The 26,893-nt window shown below is 41.4% G+C and overlaps 1 protein-coding gene across 1 annotated transcript in view; it reads left to right on the forward strand.

Annotated features, from left to right (window-relative positions):
- The first annotated feature begins 8,380 nt into the window (after positions 1 to 8,380).
- Positions 8,381 to 26,893, forward strand: part of ZNF804A (zinc finger protein 804A) — a 146,121-nt gene continuing 127,608 nt past the window's right edge. The window contains exon 1 of the mRNA XM_059475917.1: positions 8,381 to 8,800. Coding sequence (XP_059331900.1) covers positions 8,381 to 8,800 — 420 coding nt within the window. The remainder of the gene's footprint in view (positions 8,801 to 26,893) is intronic.

Raw genomic sequence — 26,893 nt, forward strand, 5'->3', positions numbered from 1 at the left:
TGCAGTAAAGCATGATTATTTATAAAAAAGGGAGAGAAAAGCTTGAGGAATATTTCATTTCAGTGTTAGGTCAAATAATTGATGGTGACTTCCAGCTGGCAAAAGGGTAGCAGCAAAGACATTTAAAAGTGGCAAGTTTAGGCATCATGAGGGACTGTCCTGCCAGTGTCTGAGTCTGCCAGGCTCAGGCTTAATAAATACAAGGTACAAATTCCAAGATGGGCTTCAAAACCAGTAGGGTTGGATGTATTTTTGTTGGTTTAGGAGGTGGGTTGTTTGGTTGTTGTTTTGTTTGGTTTTTTCTTGTTTTCAAGTTCTCAAGATAAGCGAGTTTAAACATAATATTTCTCCATGAGTGGTGAGAATTTGGTACAGTTATTTTTTTCTTTCTGCATGTATTGTTGGTTTGGCTGTTTTTTTTACAGTAAATGCATTTTCCTGTAAAGACTGCAGCACATGGGTTCCCAGGGAATAGTTCAGTTGTGTTTTGATTCTTAAAACATTTTATACTTTCTTTTCCTCTCAACTTCAGGCATTTAGAATGCATTAGGGTCACTGGTTCTAGTGGGAATGCTGATGTTAAGGTTAGTTCAAGGGTAATTTAATATATTTAGGTATTGAAATTCTATAAAAGCCAAGATGCTTTATTTTGAGTGTAGGTCTAGATAATAGATATCTTGTATTGAATTCAGGTTTGGGTGGAGAAAAGGTAATAGGCAGTTGCAGAAATATGTCAAGTGACACTGGAGTTTACATAGGAATAATGAAAGTAGAAAATTAAGCTCCTATCTAAACATATATATATGTGTATATATATATATATATATATATATATATATATATATATATATATGCATGCATGCATTGTATAATGGTTAGGAAAAGAAGAAAGAAGAGGAGCATAATCTTTAATATTGGACAAGGTTTTTCTTCTGTGATGCTTCCCATGTAACTGTCACAAGGAATTGTTGTTCCAAAAGGCCATGTGAACATAGCTGTAGAGTAGAAAAATAATGGAACTAACCTGTTCCAATCTAATAACAAATAAATGACATCAGAGTCCTCATTATTTTAATTAAATTAATGAGAAGTCATTAATAGTTATGATACTTTTTTTCCCCATCATGTAGACAAGAGGGATTGTTAATTCAGGGCTCAGCAATACAAGAGCATCACAGCTCCAAGGCACCCCAAAAATTGGATGAAAAAACAACATTATAAGTTGTTGTTTGGACACAGATTTGTGGCTTATCCATGGCAGTTGTCTTGCTGTGGTATAGTTAATAGTATTTTGCCTTGTCTTCTGATCACACAGGTCTTACAGATACTCAAAGAAAATGTGCATTTGGTAAAACTTGGCATGATTTATATAGCTTGGAGCAATGAGTAAGTTCTTACTTAATTAAATGAATTATGTAGACATTTTTTAATTGTCCAAATGCCAAACCAGATACACTGGGCTTTGCAGCTCCTCCATATTTTTAGAGCAATACTGACTTTATTTCTTACCACATTTTTTTTTCCAGGCTAGTAATCTATAATGTACTTGAGCTATTTTGATATGGTTATCTTTAATTAAGCACATCACTTATTAATATTTTGTGAGTTGGATTAAATTCTTTTGATAGTATTTTAACATGCCAATTTGTAATTATGTTATTTCACTAGAGCAGACAGATTGGTAAGTCATGAGTTATTAGGGAAAAGAAATTGTTCTAATGAATAAACAGGGCCTTGCAGACAGTAAGCTGATAGTGTCAAGCATCACTCAGGAGGGCCAAAATAAGGACCTGAAGGCTATTTATTACTGGACTGCAGGTATTTATCAGTATTTAAGTCATAATTAATAAAAATTGTGTGGTTTTAAAAGTATGCTTCATATTATGTAATATTAGAAATATCCTTCCCCTGCACATGCTTGATACTGTTGTGTGTTTTGGTTTTGTTACACCTAGTGCCCTGTGAAAGTGAACCAGTTAATGCCTGATGTGATTTATGGTGCTTTAAGCTGGGAGGTCGTAACCATAAATATTGTAAAGGGCTTTGATTTTCAGATTATGCCAAACATTCCCACTTTGAAAAATGGATCTCGCTGAAACGTGCAACGTTAGAAAAGTAAACACAACATTTTAAATTTCATTTCCATTCTCTTCTGTGACAATTACAGATCACATGAGAAAGGAAGCCATCATAGCACATCACAAATTGAACTCGATGAAATGTATTACAATTTGAATCTCTGGAGTGGTTTTTCCTCCAGTGGGGCTCTAATTTATACCTGCTCATTCAGGAATAAATAGTGCTATTTTCTGACTTGTCATCTGTCTCACCTCACCTCTCCTCAGCTTTTACACTGAGAAAATGATGTCGTTGAACTGAACGCTAAAGCAGCAAACTGTGTTAAGATTAATTTCACACTCCAGCCCTTAACAGTTTTAGAATGATTCCATTCATCCTCTCATTGCTGTGACAGTAGATGTCCAGTGTGGCACACGTACACAAAGGGTAGGTACGTGTCTGTAGAAGGAGAGACAGAACGATGGAATGGGTGAATACAGAAATGAGGGAATGCTGGTGGTGCTCTGAGCTCCCCTGAACTTCCTGATCTCATTACCACCACCCAGTGGAAAAGTCTGGAGCTAATGCCGATTCCTGGTGTCAACTTGAGGACTTCTTCCCACGGAAATTAGTTCTCCTTCAAGTGAGCCCAAGCTCACAGATATGAAGTCTATAATTGACTACTGAATACTTCTGATCATTTTTTTGGACTCCATATTTTTGAGCTCTGGAAAAAAATTGTGTGGCTGTTGGCATGGAAAATAATCTGTGTTTGTAATAAACGACCACAAATAATCTGAGATCTATCCTAGATCTCAAAATTTACAATTTTCCTATTTATTTGTGGATTTCCTTTTATCAGGTTTTCCCTTAATGGCTCATTTACTTTTGTTAAAAGATTTTCATTTCTTGAGAAGCTTTCTTACCTTGGAAATGTTTTAACTGGGTCAAATTAATTTAAAAAAAATTAATTGCTAAAAATGACAACTTGGTGCTCATTATGTAGTCAAATTCATCTCCAGAAAAGTACCGGATGCAGAATGGCTGCTTGAAATCTCTTTGGATATTGTTTATGGTGTTCATGTGCTGTTTGCTTTATTGTAATGCTAGTTGTGTACCTTGCCTGCTGGATTTTATTGAGCTTTGGTTTAATGCTTGGTAGAATCACACCCATTCTGTGGTCTTTTGACTTCTGCTTTTTGATTTATGAAAAGATATATTTTTTTAAATTTTTTTTTTGTGTTGTCACTGAATGATTGTTCCTTGCACTGTTGTGCTAGATTGTTGGAGAAGGGAAACTGAAGAAAATTTTATATAGCAGTCATTTGGGAACAGTCATGGAATGGTTTGGATTGAGGCCATTTAAAAAAGATAATCTAAAAATCAAAAGCACCTGAAAACTCCCCTGCCACATGCAGGTACACCTTCCACTAGAGATGAAAACATTTCCTCTGAGATAAAATCATTTTTTTTTCTTATGGTTTTTGGTATTTTAATTTCATGAATTCTTCTAGGTTTTAACTTGGATGTTTGGTTTGAGTGGATATTGGGAAACCATAATTCCATGATGGACTGTTTCAGGGATTCATTTTCCAGTTTGCTTTTCACATAGAGACACTCTATTTGATAGAGGATTTACTTCTGAGGCAGTGTTTAACATAGCACAGTGAGTTGCATTTTCAGTGTCTGAAGTGCTCAGGAGTGGCTTGTGCAGCCATCAGGTGTTTTGGCTTGGGCCATCAGGTGTTTTCTGGCCTTTGTAAAAATATCTTGCTGTTTGATGCTGTTATAGTACATCAGTTCCTTGTTGGTGTCACCTCATGTTCAGTGTGCCATTTGCAATTTTATTTTAAATTTTTATTTGTCTGGTTTGGTTTATTTGTTAGGAATGGATTAGGGGAGAAAACAAAAAGATGCAGCGTTCATGTGCTGTTAGGGAAATTGTGCAGCACAAACATTAAGAAGGGAAGATAGAGAGAATGCTGTATTATATCCACTAACAACACAGGTTTTCCCAGCAGAATCCTAAAGCAGACAGTGGTAATGTTGGTGATTGGGAAGAGCAAGGGCAGAGAAGTGTTTGCATTTCTGAACACTGGGATGTGGTGCAGGATACAGATATGTGGAAAGAGGGAGGGGATGATTCTTGCTGGACAAGCCTATTCTGCATAAGCAGTGCTATGAAACTGTGTGCTTTGCAGGGCTGAAGGAGCAGAGAAATGAAAACAGCATGTTTTAGTGCATCTTTGCTGCTACTTTTGAGGTTGAAATGCAAGTCCAAGCCTTCCCAGTGCTCTCCCTGTGACACAGCCCTGGGGGCTGCAGGCTTTAAGGCACTGCTGCCTTTCCTTATCTTTGTGATAGCAGAGCTGCACTCAGCTCAAGGGCTGGAGCAGGGAGCCCACTGTGCTGCTCCTCACACAGCATGAGGGATGTGCTGGGAACTAGGCTACCAGAGCATCCCAGTTCCCTCTTTTTCCTGCTGCACCACCCCCACAGCTGATGAATGAATGAATGCAGTTGTAATACTGTGTTTAATGCACATCACCCCTTAATGCCTTTTAAAAGGTACTCGGGATACTCCCAGCTTTCCTTCTGCTTCATGCAAGGATGATGGGCCTCTGAAATAGGGAAACACATGCAAGGCTCAGTAAAAGGAAAAAAGGACCAGCAAAAGGAGACTGAAAGTGCAGGAGATGGTAAAAAGGTGTGTCTCAGGCAGAAGATTACTTACAGGGAGATATTCTTAGGATAAAGTGAATTTGTTGAATTCAATAAGAATTGCTATGGGAATTTAATTGGGTTTGTTGTGACTTGAGCACAGATATTCCTTTCTGTCCTTGATGGGTATGTTTCAAGAGAGAATTTGTTTCAATCATTTGATTTGTCAGGATTTGTTAGTAACACATATGCTGTGCCATGCTTTAAAAACTGCTAACCAAAAGAGTTGATACTCTTGAATGTTTTTTCTGGGTTATGCCAGGATTATTTCTTAACTAATGAATATTATTAAATATTGGAATGCAGAATATTGAGTATTTCTCACAGGCAGAAAAGCAGTAGAATGCACAGGAATCAGTTTCATTTGTTCACTGGCTTCCAGTTCGCAAGTTTTCCAGAAAGTCTCTCAAATCCATAGCCTGCTTCTTGAGTTGGTATTTGCTGTTTTATACAGGAACAACTCCTTGGAGATTTTTCCCAAATGGAAGAATAAAACAATGAGTAAATAAGCAGCACTGGTTATTACTACATAGCAGAGATTCGTATAAATAGCAACATAAACAGCTGAAACCCCAGATACTTACCCAGGAGAACAGGACAGAGATGGAAATAGGGAATATTGATGGTCAGGGATTGATGAAATCAGCAATTTATTAAAAAGAAAAGATTTGGGAAGGAAGAAGCATCTTGGGCCTGTTTTATAAACAGAATAAGCATGAAAAGTTAGGTGAAGGCTTGAGATAGATCAGAGATCAGCTAAAAAAAATAAAAAAGACAACCAGAATAAGCAGGACTAGAAAAGATGTATTTTGCTTGTCAGGTGTTATTTGTTGTCCTTTGTTTATTCAGTGCTTTGGAGGTTTTTAATTGTTTGTTGTTTTAATTGTTTGCATTTTAAGTGTTTGTTTTTCCCTCCCTTAATAGAGGAGGCCAGTGAATTTCATGAGCAGGAGCTATAGCAGCTTTCAATGCTGTTGCTCACTTCTGTTTGGTACAAAGCAGGGTGTACCTTTGAAACCTGAGCTGTGGGAGCAGATTATTTCTCTGCTGCTACAAGAAGATGTTCCCAGTCCTTGGACTCTTAACAAGAGCGTGCAAGCAGTGCCTGCATGGCTCTGAAAGGCCAGAGAGCAGCTGTACAGCCCTGAAACTTTTAAAAAACCACGAAAGGGCCCAGGTATGGCTATAGCAGCTGTGAGTAAATGTGTCAGCAATGTGTCTGTGCAAGGATTTCTGGGAAAAAGGCTCCAGTTTTTTGTGATGGTGGATGTGTGGAGTTTCATTCCCAGGCAGAAGGGTCCTCACCTATCAGTAATGTTCTGTTTAGAAGGTGGTAAAAAATTGTTCTAGTCCCAGTTGGAATATATTTATTCCCAGCAAAGAGTTGCCTAATTTTATTTCTTGCATAATTTCATGTCTTCTCTTCTGACATTTTTGAGAGGGATCCACACCCATGGTTCTGTCTTGAAGGGGAATCAGGCCTTAAGTGTGCTGTGTTTTTAAATTTATCAGGTATTTATAATATTGACTTGATTTTCACATGGCAACGAACTTGCTGGTTATTTCTAGATGTACACGTACATCCTGATAACCAGAAAAATCTGTGCCTATAAATTATCGCAATCTTTTTTTGGCTGTAACAAGAAGCAGCAAATTCTGATCTCTCACCTGTGGCTCAGTTGTCAAAACTTTCCACTTTTGCCATTTCCATAATTCCTTGCTAAGTGTTGGAAATGCTAAAGAATGAGTGACAGCTGTCAAAATTTACTATTCACTGTGTATGATCCGAGGCAATGATAGAAGATGTTTATCAGAAAGGGGCACATCTCAAAAAAATGGGGCTTCCTTCATGAAGGATACAAGCACCTGAGACAGTAATTTCTGCCAGGGAAGTGTTTGTGTGTGTCCCCATCCTCAATCATCTGGCAGCAGCTCATCAGTTTTGGAGGACAAGATGATAGGACACTGCTATTATGTTGCCAGCAGTAAATGCTGACTAAGAGACGTGTTCAGATGTTGCATCATGTTTCTGGGCTCCTTTTCTAAGGTGCTCCTTCTTTTGGCACTGGAAATTCATCCCATCAATCTTGATTTTTACAAAGCAGACTAAAGGTGAAGCAGGTTGGACGATGAGCCAGCTAAGAGCGTTTGACACCTCACATGAGAAAAGCTGCAAATCACAGATACCTTACGGGGGGGAGAAAACCCCCAACAAAACAACAAACCACACTTAAAGCATCTTCCTTGTGCACATCTTAGACTGTGACAAATTCTGGTCCTGGAAGCCGGCTCCGGCTTGTGTGCTGCAAAAAGAAAGGTTCACTTATGGGGAAGGAGCAGGGGCATGCCACAGCTGCCTCATGCTGATGTACCTAATGGTTTTTAGCCCACTTTGCTGGGGGCTTTGTACAACCGAGCCGAGCACATCACACGGGCGCTGAGGCTGAGGATCGCGGCGTCTGCGCCAGAGCCTGCAAGAAACCATGCTCGGTGTCCTTTTCCTTGCAAACGCCCAAGCCCTGCGAGGCCGGGTGGGCAGAGCCGCCTCCGCCGGCGGGCCCGGCCCGGGAGAACCGTGAGTGACCGCGGGGAGAGGCGGGGGAGCCCCGGGAAGGGAGGATGCAGGCACTCCGGGAACGGGGGATGCGACCCCCAAGGAAGGGATGCGGTCCCCCGAGCGGGAGGGATGCGGGCACTCCGGGAAATGGGGGATGCGGCCCCCCAAGGACGAGGGATGCAGGCATCTCGGGAAAGGGGGATGCGGCCCCAAGAGCTTCCCGTGACCCAGAAGTTTTGCCAGCCCGCTCCCGGTGCTGCGGGATGCGGCGGGGATGGGCTGCGGCGGCCGCAGCCCGGCGAAGGGCGGGATGGCGCTTACCCCGAGCGAGGATGGGGAATGACCGATTTCCCCCAATTGCGTTGTCACGGGCCACAGGAGCCGAGAGCGGCGGCCGATGGGGAGCGGGGGGGCTGCTCCGGCCGGGCAGGTGGAGGTGCCTGTGAGTAGGGTGTTAGAGAAATATGTAACAAAAAAAGAGAAAAGGGCGCGGTGGAGGCTGCTCGGAGGAGGGGGAGGGCGGGAGCGTTGGGCTGGGGGCGTCGCACCCCGGGCATCTCTCCATGCCCACCCCCCCGGATCCCGGAGGAATCACACTGGTCGCCGTCCCCACCCCCGGAAAAAGGAGGGCACAGCCCACCTGCGGGGCTGGCTGGCTCGGGGCGCCGGCTCTGCCCCGTCCCCCCGCCCGTCCCCCTTTACCTGCCGGCGGCCCGTCCGCGGCGGGGGCAGCGGGGCGTGGGGCGGTGGGTGGCGGTGGAGGCGGCGTGTGACAGATGTCCTCCTCTGACAGCGCTCGGTACCAGCCCAGTGGCTCCCTGCCATTGGCTCAGTGCAGCCGACCGGCAAGGCTGCTCGCTATAATAGCACTATGCCTGCCAGCGGCGGCGGCAGCTCGCTCGGCTCCGCCGCGGCCGCCCCGCCGCGCATCCTCCTCACCCTCCTCATCCTCCTCACCCTCCTCCCGCGGCCGCGCCGCGCCTGAGGGGCCGCAGCCCCCGCCCAGCCCCGCCGAGCCCGGCCCGAGGAGGCGGCCCCGGCCCCATGGAGTGCTACTACATTGTCATCAGCTCCGCGCACCTCAGCAACGGGCACTTTCGCAACATCAAGGGAGTTTTCCGCGGCCCCCTCAGCAAGAACGGCAACAAAACTCTGGTAATGGCTTCTCCCCTTGCCTTCCCCTTCCTCCTTCTCCTCCTTGGCCGCGGCGGGGACGCGGTGCCCTGGGAGCAGGGGCTGCCGTGTCCCCGCAGAGCTGCGGGCGGCCCGGGGACCCTCATGGGCGGGGAGCCGCAGGGCCGGGGCTCCGCAGCCCGGGGAGAGGCGGTGCTGCCGCGGGGGCGCCCCGGTGCTGTGCCCCGGTGCTGTCCCCGGTGCGGGCACAGCCGCGGGTCCCGCCCGGGGAATTGCGGGGAGGCGGCCGAAACTTGTCCGCCGGCTCGTCCGAGCCCTTGGGGTAGGGAGGTGCGTTTGAGCAGAGCCTGAGAAACGATGCGCGTTTCGGTTTGTTGGCCGCCAAGTTCTCTTTGAAAGCAGAACTCGCGGTTTGACAGGGCTCGGTGGGTTTGGGTAATTTGGTGTGGCGGATGGTCCGGGAAGCCTGCACGGGCTGTTGGGGCTGTTTCTGAATTGATGCTCCGTACTCGGGTATCTGTGCATCTGTTGGGCTTGCTGTGGTTTTGCTGACTTGCTGGAACTCGCCTCGTGCTGCTCCTGAACTTTAATGGAAGAGTGACGGTGCAGTAGCCTTGGCAATGCATTTGCTCTCCTGCCTGCTCAGATAAAAGGGATGTGGGATAGCGGCAGGCTGGGTGAGCTGCATGGCAGAACATCTCAATCACGGCACAACACAGTGTGTGGACAGATGTCTGGAGAGGAGGATGGAGCCGAACGAGGGGCTTAGCCACGTTGTTTATCTCTCTCTGCCATCACTGCCTCATTCTGAAATCCTCTTTGGAGGAGATGGAGCAGAACTTACTCACCACATTCTTGTTCCCTCGAATGCACGACCTATATTGATGGGGAATTTACTGAAGTACTTAACATTTGCTAGAGTTGGCAAGCTTGCAATTTCTTCCTAAATAAAGAGATTAAAGCAAGTCTGAGCCAAGTCATAAAAATAGTAACTACTACGAGAGAATCTGAGGCAGATTTTTGGACTGTTTCAAATGTGAAGTTCCTGCTTTCACGTTGTAAATCCTTACAATATTATTTGCTGTGGATTCTGCATATTTTTCTGTCAGGGATCGCGTTCTTGGAATTTTAAACAAGTATTTGTAGTATCCATGAGATGGCAATATGTGTGCAATATTTCACTGTTACAGTTGCAAACCCAAGACCTACTGCAGAAATATTTGGTATATTTCAAATAATGGCATGATACATCACCTTCTTCCTACTAAACAATTTCAGTAAAGATGCATTTGGCAGGACTGAGAATACTCTGATGTAACTTTTGGACTGTGCATTATCTAGCAGTTCATAATGGATTCTGCTTCAACAGCATTTTTTAAAAAAATATTTTTATTCCCTTGGCAACATAAAAGAAAAAGGCAACCTTGTATTCTCAATATTCCTGATTAATTTATTTACTGATAAAATTATTTGTGACCAAAATATTTTAGGAAAGACTGGTGATAACTTCAAAGTCAAGTAAAAAATAATTATGTGGGCTTTGAAGGGCTCATACTCTGAAAAAAAACGTACTCTGGGAAGAAATTTTAACTCAACCCTGCTGTTCATTGAGACAGATGTGAGGGGACACAAGGCAGAGCTGGCTGTGGGACTGCCACGAGAGCCCTTAGTGTGGGCACTGAGCACTGGCAAAGTTTTTGCTGGGTTGAAAAGGAAGAGTTCTTGATGTGGGCTCTGTGGACAGCAAAATGAAATCCTTCCTTATGAAATAAACGGTGTAGATGCAGGCATGAAGGCTTGTGTTTCTGTTTGGGCTATTTTTTAATTTATAGGAGGTAACGATGCCATGAAGTCGTGATACTAGCTCAGAATGGACAGTTCTGTGGTGCTGAAGTACCTTTACATCCATTTCAATGGGAAAAATCAGATGTTTCAGAGGGTTGGTCACTTTCACCGTAAACAAGCTTTTCAGACTTGGAAGAATGAAAATATTTGTTAGTGTAAGCTAGACTAAGTCTTGAGAAATTCCAGTAAGAACACAGCCTTTTAGTGTGCTCATGCTGTCTTCCACCACAGACCAAGACTAGGAGAAACAGCAATCTGTGAAGCTAAAAATCAGAATTTTTGAAGCTGCTCTGACTGAGACATATCTTCCTATTTTCTGTAAAGCATTCATTGTCTCTTCATCTGAGCTCCAAGCTTTCAAAAATCACTGCTTCCCCATGAACCAAGGAGAACCTGAAAGCAGCCTCCCTTTGTAGAGCACAGGTTTGCTTCTGTGCAAAACTTACCCTTGTTAAGTTTTGGTTCTCCTTCAGAGAGTTCTGCCACCACGCTCTGTTCAGAAATAAAGGTGAGCGTATGTTTCAGTGGAATTTCACATCAAGTAGAAAAGTGCTGGGTCTAGTCAGATGTCAGATGATGTTGTGGTTTTGAGATGATTTTTTGTGCTGTATCTTCAAACTGGAGCTGGTCAGGTTTCAGGGGAGAAAGCTCCTTGGACCTTATCACTGCTGTCCTATTCTAGAGTGACCTGATATTGCCCTAAAGCTCTTTTTTTCTTTTTATTTTTGGCCCTGCTCTCCAGGAGAGGTCACTGAGAGATTTTTCTTTTCCCCTGAGTGTTTGTCTCTGTGGGCGATCCTTACGTGTTTGTCCTCTGCCTGTGTGCTGTCTCACTCAAAATTAGTAGTTTCAAACTCTCTGAAGATTTGGTTCAAAACTCCCAGAATACAGCAGGAACAAAGAGCTGGTAGAGAGCATGAAACACAAAGCTTTGGCCTTCCATAAAGGCTGCTCAGTGGAGAGCATCAGAGAGTTACTTTTTGGTAGAAAAGATGGAGTGACAGTGTTTCTACTGCCTTGGTCTTTCTCTATCTGTCTTTAATGCCTAGTGAGTGTGGGCTTTGAGATGGGGTTATTTGGGAGGGGGAGAGAAGTACAAGAAGGGTAAAAATACAAAGTAGGAGGAGGAGGATGGGGAAAGCCACACTTCTATTCCTCAAGAGAAGGCATTGGGAAAACATGAGCTCAGAAAGTGGTGAAAGTCATAAAAGGGAACAAAGGAATGGGTGGATTTAGCAAACTTCGAAAACAAGTTACTGTAAAAACTTTTAATATTAAATAAAATAATAAAAGTTGCTTGTGAATGAACCTTTAGTCAGGTGAGGGTGGGAAAGGAAGGAATGTGTGTCTACATGCAGTTTGGGTATCTGAGGTCTTTGCCCAATGCATGTGGTCCCCCTGGCCCACAGGGGTATGGATCCCTTACCCCATTGTAATCTGCTATTTCTTGTCAGGAAAATAAATCTGACTAAGGAATTGATGGGAAATGGGCCCCTGTGGAAGAATAGCCTCCAAACTCTTATTAAAAAGTAACTTCAGAAAATGAAGTACGGTTAAAATAAATTGGTGGTGTTTGTGCTGTCAAATAAGAATTTATCCTCTCCCTGTGCAGTTTGTATTGCCTGAAATATCCTTGAAACATGCAGAGTCTCCTAACAATAGCTCATCTGCCACTGGAGTACTCCATGGCAGCTCTTTGGAAGGTTTTGCTGTTGTTGCTGAGTACTGTCACCACCAGCCATGTGGTCCTTGTGTGGCAGATGGTTTCTGAGCTAGAAACTCAAGACTTACCATGTGGGTCAGTGCTATGCAATGATGTTTCAAATTTCTAGTGATCTTTCTATATTTTCATGCTTTTTGGTGTTTTAATCAATGAATATTGGCCTGATTGCTTGGCCATTTAATGTCAGGGTTTGATATTATGGCTGTGAAGTTTTCCCAAGGATATTCTTTTTGGCTGTAGCAGTTTAGAAAAATTTTTGCTGCAAACTCTTTGTTTTGCCTATAGTCCTGAACTTTTAATGCACTTACTGTGTTATTTTTTTTGGCCTTTTGTTATTGCTGCCAAATTACAGTAGTCTGTCTTTGTAATTCATCTTCCTTGCTGTGGCTGCTGTCTTGCAGTTTATAATCTCAAAAAATATTGCAACTTGTATGAAAAAAAAAAAAACAACAACACTTTCTGGAGAGAGAAATCAGTTGTTTGGAGTTGGAACCACAGGTGATTTTTTAAAATCCTTTAAATGTCTTTCAGGATGTAAACCCCAAACTAGGATAAAGTATTTATCCTGGTTAATATATAAAATTTTTGGTTGGTCAGCAAGAGAAGTGACTCTTTGGCTTTCTGAGTAGCTGGTATGTGGCTGGTGACTGAGTATCTGCTGTTTCACCTTAAGGTATTGCACTGGTGTAAAGGGCTCTGTTTCCTTGAGATTTACGGTGTGGAAGTGTGGGGATACTTCACATATTTTAATTGGACAAATAGATTTTCTCTGGTGGTGATCAGAGTGAGTGAGGTGCTGTCACTTGGCTGAGGAGGTCAGGGAAAAGCTTAGACCTCTGTGTGGTGTAAATTGCTACTGTAATTCCAGTTTCAAGTGTCTTGTTGATAACAGATGGAAACCAGATAAGATTAGAAGGTCCTGATAAGGAGTTGGTTAAAGGACCAAATACACCAAACTATTTTTGTGATTAGCAGTGACCTCTATATATGTAGGTACATACTTTGGTTAAAAGTGTGACCACAGGGCACTCCAGGGGTAGAATGGAAACAGTGGTCCCCAGGTCCAAGTTAGTTAAACTGTTATCTATAACTATCACAAGTTATTTAAAACTGGAATCAAACTCTGAACTCCATGTCCTAATAATGTAATTAATTTGTTTATAACTCCTTTTAGAAGTCCTAGGGCATGCCTCTATTTTTGTGAAAACTCCATGGAGTTCAAACACTGTCACACTTGTGCCCTCTGAAAGTGCCATCTGTTGCTCAGGCTGCCTGTTGTCTTCAGCTCTTTTACACTTTGTAGAATATTTCTGTATTCCCACACCTCCTAAAGTAAATAGGTTGTGGCAGACATAAAAATGTATTATATGAGAATTTCTATTACAAATACCATTCCGTACTACAGGAAGAAAGTATTAAACTAAAATATTTCCTGATGAATTACAACAGCAGCTGTAATTCTGCATGATCAGTGTAAATGTCCATTGGTTTCAAGCTATCTAGAACACATATAAAATAAACAATGGTTACCATAGGTTTATTTTAAATACTGGCAAAATGACATCCTGCAGTTCTGTTTGCCATATTGTACATTACCAGTAGCAGGAGGGTAATTTTTCAATGCTATCTTACACATGCAGAATTTAATAGAACTATTGCAATACATTGTTTTTCATCGTTAATGTTGCAGAATTTGTAGGGTTGAGTTGCTAGGCCAGAGTTGTATTAGTTAAGGGAGAAAAATCACCTGTTACTTCCTTCAGTGGTTATGTTCCCTCTGGATCTGCTAATGTCTTTTTTGACCTAAGTTTGAAAGTTGAAAACATTCACATCTTTTCTGTGAAGGAAGCTGAACAGCCCTAACTCATTAAAATATTAAAGTGGCAAAATAAATTTGGCCTCATTTAATTTTAATAATTAATAAACATTACTTAGATTGTGATTGAAAACCAACCACTCAGAAGGCAACAGAATAATCTGGTAAAGTTTAGGAACAATAAAATCATAACTGTATCCTACATCTAAAGTCCATTTGTTTGATCTCAGGTTACTTCGTTTACTTGTGTGAAGCTGTCTCTAACAGTTCTGGCTCAAAACATTATCAGCAGGCATGTTTTGGTGAGTTTACAGGAAACTTTCATCATTTAAGTGCATTTCCAGAGCAATTCAGAGAGGTCTCCAGCCTCGTGCAGCGAGCTACAGCACTCCTGTGTCCATCCCACTCTGCGTGACTCCATCATCTGGTCCAAAAAATAGCAGGAGCTGGAGTCCAGCATGCAGCAGATTTAAATTGGGGCAGCTTCTGCTCCAGAGCTATTACCGAGCAGGCTTTTGTACTGTAAAAGCTTATTAAATGCATGGTAAGCTTCAAACACGTCGGTGTTCTGTTGAATGTAATTAGACTATTACCATGGCTAAATTAGTACACTTGTTTAGTTTTTTTTCAGATCCAGGCCTTAAAGAATAAGTCTGAGGAGAGCCTTTGCCTTGAATATTTTCTGATGCAAATATCCATAGCAATCTCCAAGCTCTGAGATACACAACGTTAATTTTAACACGTTGCTCGCACTTGGAAAATGGTGTTGCTGACATGTTGTTTACCATGCTGCTAACTGGAAAACAGCAAGCTGGCTCCTGTATTTTCCAAACCACAGATTTTTTTTTTTTGAACTCCTTAATCAGACTTTTCCAAGGTGCAGATTGCAGTCCTAAAATTCTTGGCTTTCCTGTGGGCTCTGCGAAAATGCAGGTTTCCTGACCTTTGTATCAGCAGGGATTCACAGTTTAAAAAAAGGAATAAACTGAGTTATGGATCTGGAGGACACTGAGTGGTGAGTGGCCTCTGAGCTGAGCACAGTGGGGTTTTATGTAGGACCTGACTAAGTAGCTGCAAGATCTCTGATGCCCCTAACTGGTGGCAGTTGCAATATTTCCTTTTCTGTATGGCGTTCAGGCATGTCAGCAGGAACAATTATTGTCTGCAAAAATCAAAGCCATTGAATAGATGCATCTTAAAATGTAGGTAGGGATGAGCTTGAAGAATCCCACAAAATCAATACAGAACATTTTCTGTGATTTAATATCTTAATGCAGTTAATAATTATTTATAAGGGTGATTCTTTAATGCTGCCTGGTGGTAGTGGAAAGTGAGTTGATTTCTTTTTCATTTGCTCACTTGTGATTCAGTTGTAAACATGGGAGAAGAGGGAGTGAGCCTTCCTATTTTGGCCAGTCCCTTAAAACCAAATACTCATCAGACCCTTCTATTTTTCCACACATTTTTGGAATGAGAACAAATGCTTTTCCCCCAGCATTCTTGAGAGACTGTTATATGATGAGCTGTGACTTACTGTTGTTTAAAAAACCCCAAAGTAAACAAAACAACATTTACTCACAAGGAGGCACAATATTTGTCATGTTTAACCTTGTTTGTTCAAGGGAGATAAGGAACTGTCTGAAGGCATCAGGAACCAGAAGATTTTTAACTCATAGTGTAATTAATTTATTTTGTTAAAATATGTTTACAGTTCCTTTCCTCTGAGGACTGGCCAAGGCAGGGGTACAGATGGGGCAGAGGGGTTTTTTATTTTTCTCCCTTGGCAGAAAATGTTTGTTCTGAACACTGAGTTATGTGTGAGCATGAATTTCTGTGGGAACTATATTTTTTTTTAATTTTAATTAATTCAGAGAATAAATTTCCAAATATTTTTCATATGGCATTTTAAATGGGTGGTAGTTATACAGACAGTGGTGTAAGAAAGGAAATGCAGATTCTTTCTTCACAGCTGTAAGAGCAAATCCAGAAATAATGCCTGGAGATCCATCTCCATGTCTCCCACCTGGCACTGCTGCCCTGATTGCATGTGATAAAGAACAGGTTGTGTTAAAATTCTGCAAGTAGCTTGGAGAATGTTGAGAATTGGTTTGAGGAACTGAGAGATTTTGTTGTTTGTTTATGTTTAGATGCTCATCAGCATTCCTGGTTTGTACCAATGACTTAGGACTCGTCAGGCTTTGTGTCTGACTGTGGTGATTTGCATTTTTGAAATGATTTTTTTATGTGTGTGAAAATGATATTTTTAGAGAGGCTTCTTTCCCCAAATAGCAAGTGATCAGGCTACCTCCTCTGGGACCCAGCTGAACTCAAATATTCATGTTGCAAGATTTCTCACAGCCAGCACAGAGCTTGATTGCCTACGTTGGCCAAGGCTTGGTCAGATTTTCTTTCAAACTTAGCACTGCACAATATCTGTTAGAATTTGCCTCTTTGCCTTATGGAAATGAGTTTCTGGGCTTAGGAAAGGAGCTTCCTTTCCATCTAACTGATAGCATACTTCCACAATGGATGTAAATCAATGTAGGAGTCCCTGCCCATGGCAGTAGGGCTGAAACTAAATGATCTTTGGGTCCATTCCAGCCCACACTGTTCCACATTCTGTGATCTGACACTTGTGAGACTATAACTGGGGCTGAGGCAGTATTTTCTATGTGCAAGTGTCCATGAAGTTTGTAAATTTTTTTTATAACTACATCTTGATTTACGTGGCAGAACACAATTGTTTAAATAGGTGCAATTTCTAAGTATTTCATTTCTGCTGCAGCTGTTTTTGACAGGAAGCCACAATATCCGTTACAGAATATCAGCTACCTCTTCATCAAATGGGTTTTGATAAAATGTCTGGAGTAAAAACTTGGGGCACACTTGGGTCTGTAAAGGATTAGGATGCATAGGGGTTCTGCCCAAGCAGTCCATGAGACAACCTGAGCCTAAATTTATATATAATGCCTTTTTTTTAAACTAGTCATTATTGAAATGTATAGTTATTTAGTGAAGTTTGCCTAAAGTTATGTAATTGCATAGGCTCTTTTGTCTTCCCTTTTGGAATCAGTTGGCTTTATCATGAGAGAGTATAACAGAGACAAACATGTCCTAAAACTGTGCCAGCCACTAAAGCTGCCTGCCCCAGTTGTAGTTCTGAGCCTGTTTATAGAAGTTGAACCCTCATCTGGGTTGGTGTCTAAATTTTTAATAAAAGGGCAAAGTTAAGAAGTGGTCTAAATGTCTTTATACCAGAATTCTTGTGCTTCTTATAAACTTGAAGCAGAGTACACTGTGGGTGTAGTCTCCATTTTTGTGGTTTTTGTTTTTTTTTTAAGTGTTCTATTTTTATAAAGTACTCATTATTGTAAAAAAAAAGTTTTTAGGTTTGCTTAAAAGTGAGACTCTGGAAACTTAATTTAATTGCATAAAGAACATTATGCTCTTCTACATGAGTAGTAAACAACTGTTTCTACAAATAGAGCAAGGTTTTTAGTAGCCTTTTTTAAAGCAAAATACCTTTTATGCTGCTAGTTTACAAAACATTCTTAAAATATAGTTAATGCTTCAGGACACTCTGAGGGTGGCAGTGGAATGTACTGCTGAATAAATGGGTTTTCTGGCTTCTTTCCATTGATATTTCTAATAGCAATGCTAATTTTTTTCTGATAGTTTTATGGAAATATTTCATGAGGGAGAAAAATCAAGATAATATTTGCTTGTCCTTCTGCTGTGCAAATGGGCCGGTAAATCATCTGACACCTGTTTGTTTGGCAAATAAGTGAATTTGCATGAACTAGCAGGTGGAATTAAGGATCAGAAAGAGATGAAAGCAGTTTTAAAGGAATACTTCCAAAGGTTTGTGGAGTTGTAGCCTTTTGTATTACTAATGCTGAGCAGAGAGAAAAGATTCCCACCAGCAGGATGTCAGAAATGTTTGAGGTTTTCTTTATGAAACACCTCGGAGTGCTCGTGGGTATGGAAGTGTCATGGCAATGTAATTAGAAAAGTCCAGCAAAACCTGGTGGCTGCACCACCAACTCCCTGTGGTGGCCGAGTGTGCCCAGAGTGGAGCTGCTTTATAAGGAATGGAGAATTAAAGATGGAAAAGTGCAGCTTCCCAGGGAAAGGAAACTGCAGCGAGCTGCGTGAAGGAAACCAAAACTGCCAAGGTATTTATTTAACAGAGAGAAGATGCAGAGTCACCAAGTGGTAACACGTCATTGGTGAATAATGTCATGATGGAAATGGAGAAAACCAGGACAAAGGTTTGCCTGTCCTTGTCACAGCAGTGGCACTGTCAGTTTGGTTTGTTCAGGTTCTTGTTCTGGGAAAGGCTTGGAGAATTTTTGGTCAGTCAGGCTTGTCTTGGAGGTGTGTGATAAGAGGCAACAAGCTCAAGTTAAGAGATGGAAAATCCTGATCAGATATAAGGGAACGAAGTAAAATTGAGGGTGGTCAAGCACTGAAGGAGAGGCTGTGGCATGTCCATCCTTGGAGGTGCCCAAAACTCGACTGAGCAGCATTAATTCAATTGTGTGTGCTTTTAAGCCAAGTGCAGGACTAAATATCCCTCTGTCCTCATTCAAGGTTGCAATTTCCCATTTGATCTGTAGAAGAGTAGCTTTTAATGGAATCCTCTGTGGTGAGGTTCTTTGGGGAGCGAGGCACGTCCCTGCTGTGCCCTGGTCCCAACCTTCTGGGACTCCTGGGTGCTCCTGGCTCCCCTCATCCCAGCTGGCTGGAGCACTGACATCCTCTGGGGAGCCCCTGATCCGTCAGGGGTCTGAGACACAGGGCTTGTTTCAGCTCTGAGGAACAAATAAATCAAATGCAACTATTAAATCTGCTTAGGATTCCTTTGCAGGGATTCCCAGGCTGAGTCATGCCATTCGCAGTCAGTGACCCAACTTGTAATTAAGGGAGATGATAGACTCGGAACTTTTCCAAAACTAAATTCATGTTTAGCTCTCACTCTCCACAAATCGTGTGCACTATCAGCAGGATTTTATTGATTGCACTTTTTCATATTGAAAATTACTGGAGTATGTAGCCTTAATTTTGGGAAGGCTTTTAAAAGGTAGTCAGGAACACAACTGACAGAGAAATTGAATTGTTGTCATTGGAACAGCTTTATGCAGAGGCAAGGAAAACTGAAGCCAAGCATTGGATGCTGCAGTCCTTCATTATAGATTGTTGCAAACAGGGGAAAAATGAGAAACAAACTATCAACCTTATCTTGTTCAGCCCACAGAGCTCTTGCACTGTGGCATGGGCAGTGTGCACTTCCAGTTTGGGTATTTGCAGGAAATTTCTCAGATATTTTGCATCTTTTCACACAGTGGGTGTGGTGTGCTTACAGTTTTGATGTAAGTATATATTTATATACTTATACATATACTTTATATACTTATATATATTTATATACTTGTATATAAATTGTAAAATATATTATAAAGTATAATATATATAAAGTATATATATAAAATATATACTTATTTATATAAATATATAGGAATATATGATTATATATCTATATTAAGTCTATATTTACATACTTAGCTTACATTAAATATTTATATTTCAGCATGTATTTTTATACTAGCATACATATACAATATTATTAATATTTATTCTGTATATTCAAGCCCATTATTTAACACAGTGGTGTGGCATCATGCTCATTTCCTGTAGCCCTTGATTGTCCTAAGGAAATGTGATCCTGAAGGAAGGAAGTGCCAGGGTTCTTTTTGAGTGGCTGAAACTCTATTTTCTGTGAGAGGGGCCTTGTTGACTCCAAGGGTCTCCACTCAGCTGACTGGAGCTGAGCAGAGAAGTTCCCATAGAGAAAAACCTTGGAGAAGCTCCCATGGAGCAAATCAGTTGCATGTGGGGATTGTGGATGTTCTCCCTCCTCCCCATCAGAGGTAGCAGAAATTTGGAGCTGTCTTTGAAGTGCCCTGGTCACTGCAGGCCAGGTAGGTTGTGGCTAATGCTGTGCTGTAGCCACAAGATAAACGTTGGATTTATTTTCAAACCAGTTAGTGGAGTAACTAGGGCCATGCATAATCACCTTCTTAAAAAAAAAAAAAAAACAAAAACAAAACCTGTCAGAAGTTTTATGCATAGTAAATGTGAAAGCTACAATATGGAATGAATTATCAAATGGCTCAAGTTCAGTGTCTGAAAGCTACAGGAGGGTGTGCAGAGGAAATTGCATTTGTATTTTACACCTGACAAATTGAATTACAGCAACAAATCTGTATCATTACAATTCAGAGACCAGGATTTCTTCTTGGAGCTGGGTAATTAGAAGCAGAACTATACTTGAAGGTTCAAATTGGATTCTTAGAAAGAGTCCTTTACATGAATTTGACCTATACAGAAATCAGTGTTTTCATCTCTTCTATTTTAAGAATTTTTAATCATAATGTAAAGTGACTCATCCATTATTTCCTCATCTCTTCATCAGCAAGACGCACAAGAAATTATTCCTTTGATTGTTTCTCTGCAAATGGGAAATCTTTACAGTTTCTTGTCTTTTCAGCAGGCATTCATAAATCCAATTAACATTAATGAGTCTCACATGTGTGCGTCGAGAGAGAAGCAAATGGACCTTTTGTCTCTCTGAGTGTGTGTTTAACTGCAGAAAATGAAATGAAGGAAAAGCTTTTGGTTAATAACGGGTTACCAAGTCAGGAGCTCCTGCCTCATTTTGCAGTAGCTAACACATTCCCCTGGTTCTCTCTCCCCTGTCAAGGGTCCTTGTAGGAGCTGTAAATGCAGGATGAGCAGTGCTGCTGGTGAGGTGGAGAGAGCTATTACTACCTCCAGTTCTAAGATTAATTACTAATAGGTCATGTTTTCAACGGAGTGGCAGGATTGCAGTGGGGTTAATGCGACTTTGCTTCTGTCTCATGACACAACTCCATGGGAACAGAGGTAGAAAAAGTAAAAAATATTAATAGCTCAGTGACCTATAAAGAAGAAATACTTAGTGCCCTTCTTTAGAGGTTCTGTTGTCTCTCTGAAGAGCAGGATTGATGCTGCAAGAAGTTAGTGACATTTTGTGTTATTCAGCAACATTTCTTGTTTACTTACAGGCACTCTTAGAGCAGCTACGACTTTCCCAATGACACAGGAGGTCTTGATCAAGCTCAGTGCTGTTAGCAAGTGAATGGGGTCTTAGTAAATTAAATACTGCCTCTAGGAAAGCATCTGCTCCTGTTGCTGCCAAAACAGTCTGAGCACAGGGTATTTTGCTTAATTTAATTTGTTGCAAATTAACACCAACATTCGATTACTGATTTGGGTATTGGGGTTGGGAAAGAGGACTCCAGTCGAGGAGACGTTTCCTTGGATTTGGCAGTGCTGAAGTTTGGGGTGGGGTGGGTGGTTCACAGCAGTGCCACAGCCCACCAGAAGTCCCACCAGGGTCCTCCCACAGTCTCCCCCACCCAAACCTGCTGTGTGTCCCCAGAAGACAGTCACAGCTGACATGTGGAAAGGCTCCGAACAGCTCAGCGTGGTATGAATACACTGAAACCATATGGTCTATCAGAATCATAATATCACTTCAGAGGTTTAGAAATAGTGTGTTTATTAGCTGTAATCACTTCAGAATTTTCATTGAAGTGAATAGCTGTAAGTACTCAATATAGCTGTATTTCCATACAAACCTTTCTGTGGTGTGGTTTGGAATAGAAGGCACCATCATGCACCCAAAAAAAGAGTAGAAGGCTCTTTGGGTATCCCCTGTGTCTGACAGCCATCCAGTGGATCATGATTTTGCTTTGACAGAGCTATAGACTGTGGCTGGCTCCATGTAAGATGATCTAATGTGTACATTTATATTAGATGTTCTATGCTTTAAAATAACTGTTGCTGCACTTTTCTGCCATTAAGTATTTCCTGAAACTATTACTATTTTGCAACTGTGCTTCTTTTGTGTTATTTGGAAGGAAGCCCATTTTGTCCTGACTAATTGCTGTCTCCTCGATGGCTACATCCTTCAGATATTTGTAAGCTGGAAGAATCCTCATTACTTGCTTCTTTTCCAAGCTTGGCATGCTCAGCTGTTTTCCTTTCTTTCATTTATCAGTTCCTCTGGTTCTGATGATGGCGTGGCTTTTGTTTGAACTCGCTCCAGCACTTCAACACAAATCTATCAAAATGCCTCCCAGCAGTCTGTTTAAAAGGTGAAATGAGAAGAATTCCAGGGGTGTTGCTAGTGCTTCCTCGATGTGTAGGTACCTGGTGGGGGGTGGATTGTGCAGTCTGCCTTTATTGTGGCATGTGCTTGTGCTATACATAGTCTCACCAGCATCACTGGGACCACTCACTTCACTCTATTCTTATCATTTCCCTGTCCCTCCTCCACTCCCCAGATTCCTTGTCACAAATGCTGTGTTGGGCTGTGGGTTGAGTTTTTAGTTTCCTGGAGTCTCTGCTTGCGCTGTGACTTCTCTGTTGCCTTTGATGCATCCATTAGAATTTTCAGCTTCTCAAGAAGGTGCTTTGATAAATTCTGGGTTAAAACACTTGTAAGATAGGCTTGTTTGTATTTTGTAAGAATAATGTGATCCTTGTCAGGACCTGACAGATTTATTTCCTTCTGCACTATTAATTGCTCTAAGTTGTGTATGTGTGTGGCTATATTTGTTCTTTCTCTTGTGACAGAAGAGAATTAAACATGAATTACTTCTAGACAGAGACATAAGTTTTATTTCTGACCTCTTTGTCTTTTAATCTTGTCTTCTTTTCCTCTGATGTGTTTTTTTTGTCTGTCTGTGGAAAATCTCCCTGGCTTGGTGAGCATTTTGTGCTGTCCTGCCTGGTGCAAACCTCACCTTGGTGTTTCCATTCATTTTGTAGCACAGCTCTTTGACCTCCCAGTCAACTTTAGCTGACTTTCCTCATGTGATTTTTTGTTGGGGATGATCTGAATCCACTGAAGGTTTCATTTTTTGGGGAAAAAAAAACTCACTCAAATTTGCTGCTTTCATGGCAAACATTTGGGAAATGCATTTTGTTGGACTTAGATTTCACTGTTGATTCTCATGCAGTTGTACAGTTTAATTTTCTCAATTTTCCACCCTGACCAGGTTGTCATTCTCATCACTTACCTACTGCAACCATCATTTCTTCATAGACTGAATTTTTCAAATGACAGACAGAAATTGAATGATCCTGAGCTTCACAGCAGACAAATTCTAGTCACCCTAAATGCATTTTTACTTAAGAAAAAATACAAGGGCAGTGAAGACGTGCGGTTATTTAATCTGTAGAAGCATCTTGCTTTTGCAACATCCATTTCCCAGGAATGCTGTACACTGTGAGGCTGCAGAAATACACATTATTGTCAACTTCCTCATAACAGGATTAGCTCTTACATCTGCCTGTCCTCTTTCACCCTTCCTGGCTGCAGGGGGGCACAGGACATAACTGGCTGTGATTTTGTGTTGCTCTGCTTTGGGGTGACCCTTTTGTTTCATTCTAGTTTTTTCCCCAAAAAATGAAACCTTCAGTGGATTCAGATCATTCCCAAAAAATCAGATAAGGAAAGTCAGCTAAAGCTGCCTGGGAGGTCAAAGAGCTGTGCTAAAAAATGAATGGGAGCACCAAGGTGAGGTTTGCACCAGGCAGGACAGCACAAAATGCTTTCACCCTGGGTGGAGTGCCAAGCCTGGCCATGAAAGGAAGGAAAGGAAACATCATAAAACATTAAGATGCAGTGCTGATGAGCTGTTATGCATACCTGAACACTTTAAAAAATGGAATAAAATCCTGGGCCTAGTGGGTGAGCGTTTTTCGGACAGAGCTCTATATTTGAGAAGTACTTGGAAGAAAATAAACAGATCTAGTGATTACTTTCCTTGAAGTCACTGAACACTTGTTTTAAGGGGGGGAAAAAAAATTAAACTTTAGTCTTTTATGTTTCTTGCTGCTTTATTTCCATTTGCAACTGTGCTTCCTTTGTGTTATTTGAAATCAAGCCCATTTTGTCCTGACTAATTGCTTTCTCCCATTTTTGTTCCATTTCTTTTACATCCATGATTGGGAGGGCTGGGGGCTGCCTATTACTGTGTTGTTTGTAATGGAGAAGATGATTTGTTAAATGCAGCTCTGTTATGGACCCTGTACTTCTTTATGTCTCTCTGTCCTGGGCTTCTGCTCTGCTTTGCTTTTCTTTTTCATGTACCTTTTCCCATATTTTTGCTTTCTGCCCATTCCTCCCTTATGCTTGCCTCTTTTAATTTTAATTTTTATTTTTTGAGCTTTATGGTGTTTCATATCCCAGATCTTTCCAAGCTATTTTTCAAAACTGGGTGCCATTTTAGAAGTAGATGAACTGCCTTTGCTCAGTCTGAAAATGAGAATTCCAGCTCTGAGATATTGTTTTGACATTTATGGTTTTTTGTCAGGAGTAAAGAAGTGTTTTTGATTATGTTGTAAGAATAAGGTCTCTAATACAGTCTTAATTGCTTTGCTTGTTACTTTTTTAGACCTGCTACAGGTTTAATGATACCATTGCAGCTGGCATTTAGCTGATTGGAAAAACATGACAATTTTTGTGTTTAGGTGTTGCAAATGAGAGAATGGTTTGTGCTGTTCTTATTTTGCTGCTTGTGATATTCTCCATTTGTTCTTATATTCAAGTAGGGTGTGATAGAATGATAGTGAAAATATGTTTTCTAGAATTTTCTTGCAATAATTTTTCTTTTTTTTTTTTTTTCTGGACAAGGAGATAATGGCGAAATTGAAGTCTGTTGTTTCAAACTGTTCTTCCTCATGATGGTGAACACTTGACCAGATTTGAATTCACTTTCAGGTCTGTAAGATAAAGACCTGAGCTTTTGTTCTTAACACAGAGACACAAAGAAATGATGAAAAAGTGATTTTGAAGAAATGAGAGGGGGTGAGGAAGCAAAGCAGGACTTGGCTGGTAACAGAGAGTATGGATTTCCTAATTTTCATTGCCAGGAATGTTGAGGTGAATCCAGTGGCTGGTAGCTGGAAAGAGAGCAGGTTCCATGCTGGAAAGAAAGATGGACTTTTTAGGGAAGTCTGTGACCCTCTGGCCATTTCTTGAACAGATCCCAAGGACCTGTGGCAGGATGTGGCTTTAATGAAATTGGGAACTGCTCCTTGTGTTGTACTTGTGAGCTACAAAAAGTCCAAAAATGAAGGAGTTGCTTCAAAGTGCATGCTGAAAATTTAAAATGGATTAAACTTCGCGTTTGCTGGAAGGCACAGAGGAAAAACAAGATTGTGAAACTTTGGACCCTTCCTGTCAGATCTCATTAAAGCTTTCTTGATCGGTGTCCCTTTGCTTGCTGCAGCTTGTCTCCCTCAAGGACAGGATGTCCAGATGGCAGCAACCATGCAGTACTCTGATAAACATTTTATGTGTGGTAATTGTGTACCTGTAATTCTGCAATTCTGTGCGTGTGCACACGCTCAGGTGCTGTGCTGTGCCTGTGCATGGAGAATGGTCAGCTCTGAGCAGTCTGGCACCCTGTGCACTCCATTCATCACGCTGATGCTGGAGTGTGTAGGAAAGCTAAATGGCTGGAAAGCAGCTGCCTTGTTCAAAAAAGCCACTTAGTGAGACATTTACTAAGGAAGTAACATCTTGGAAAATATTTAGTGCCACTTGAAAAAGCAACTTTATGAAATATTTAGGAAACAGCTTCTTTGAGGGGGAAATCTAGCAGGTTTTTTTGTGCAGTAATGTTCCCATCTTTTAATGTTGCAATCGCTCAGCTGATAGGAAGAACATCTCTTCATTATTTAATACTTAGAGTCACTTACCACCTATAAATACAGTTGGTACTGGAATATATAAATTGTTTAAAAGTGTCAGATATTAGAAGAGAACTGGCTTCCTTAGACTGTATTAAGTAGACTAATTGTTGAGTGTGTCCCAATTGCTGCACAGGCAGGGATCACAGGATGGGCCTTTCTAGCCCTCGAACACAGCACTCCTGACTCTCTTCATGCAACCTAAAAGTGGGTTTTTTGGAAAGATTCATGCTTATGTAGTGCACATTTTGCCTGCTTAAGCTGCATTAAATGCCAATTTCACTATTATATTTATTCTTTTTAAATGAATACAGTGGCTTTTCTCTTTCCTTTAATGTTGCCTGCCTGTAAATTTAATTAATCCCCTCATAAATGCATACCTGCACTCCATCCTCTAACATCTAAGCTTTTGTTGTTAGTCTTGCAAACACTTCTTTAGCATCAGACTTAAGTGTGATATTTTGAGACCAAGACATGTACCAGCCATTCCCATCTCATCCTTCCTAAAGCCAAGTGTCTGTTTCACTCATTTTCAGTGTTTGTAACCACACATTACAAGTTGTCAGTAAGTGACAGCTTTTAAAATACGCTCCTGTCTTGCTTTTCTAGTAATAAAATGCACTGTAAATGAGATTTCTTGTATGGGCTGCTCCAGCTGGGCAGTGGTGAGTGAGTCACATCCTTATCTGGATGCTAGTATTTAATAGATATTTGTGTATATATATATATATATCTGCCTTTCAATGCTTCAGGTGTATTTGAGCCAAAAAGAGCCCAAAGTTTGCTCCAGGCTGCCCAAAGTTTGCTCCATTGCCTCCAGCTCAGGGCAGGCACAAGAACAGCTCATGGGTGGAACTTTCTGAGCTGTGGGAGCTGCCCTGATGGGGCTTAAATGGTGTAGATTTATTTTTGCCACTGCCTGCATTGATAATTTATTGCAGAGAGAGGCTGCAGTTTGGAAATGAATGACCTTTCCCCCATGTGTTGGTGTGATTTGTGTGGCAGTGCCACCACAGGGGAACTGGATGGAATTAAACTCCTCCCTGTGATTGTATCCCAGTGTAAATTCAGCCACCAGCAAAGATCCAGACCAATGGCTGCCCTTTGGATGGCTTTGGAACATGTGTGTTTGGTCTAGGAAATTGGAATGAATCTAATTTGCAGTCAAGTCTCTGATCTGCTCATGGTACATGTTTATTTACAAGAGTTGCATCAAGCTAGAGATTCATAA

This window comes from Ammospiza nelsoni, chromosome 7 (genome assembly GCF_027579445.1).
Source record: "Ammospiza nelsoni isolate bAmmNel1 chromosome 7, bAmmNel1.pri, whole genome shotgun sequence".
In the NCBI taxonomy this organism is placed as follows: Eukaryota; Metazoa; Chordata; class Aves; order Passeriformes; family Passerellidae; genus Ammospiza; species Ammospiza nelsoni.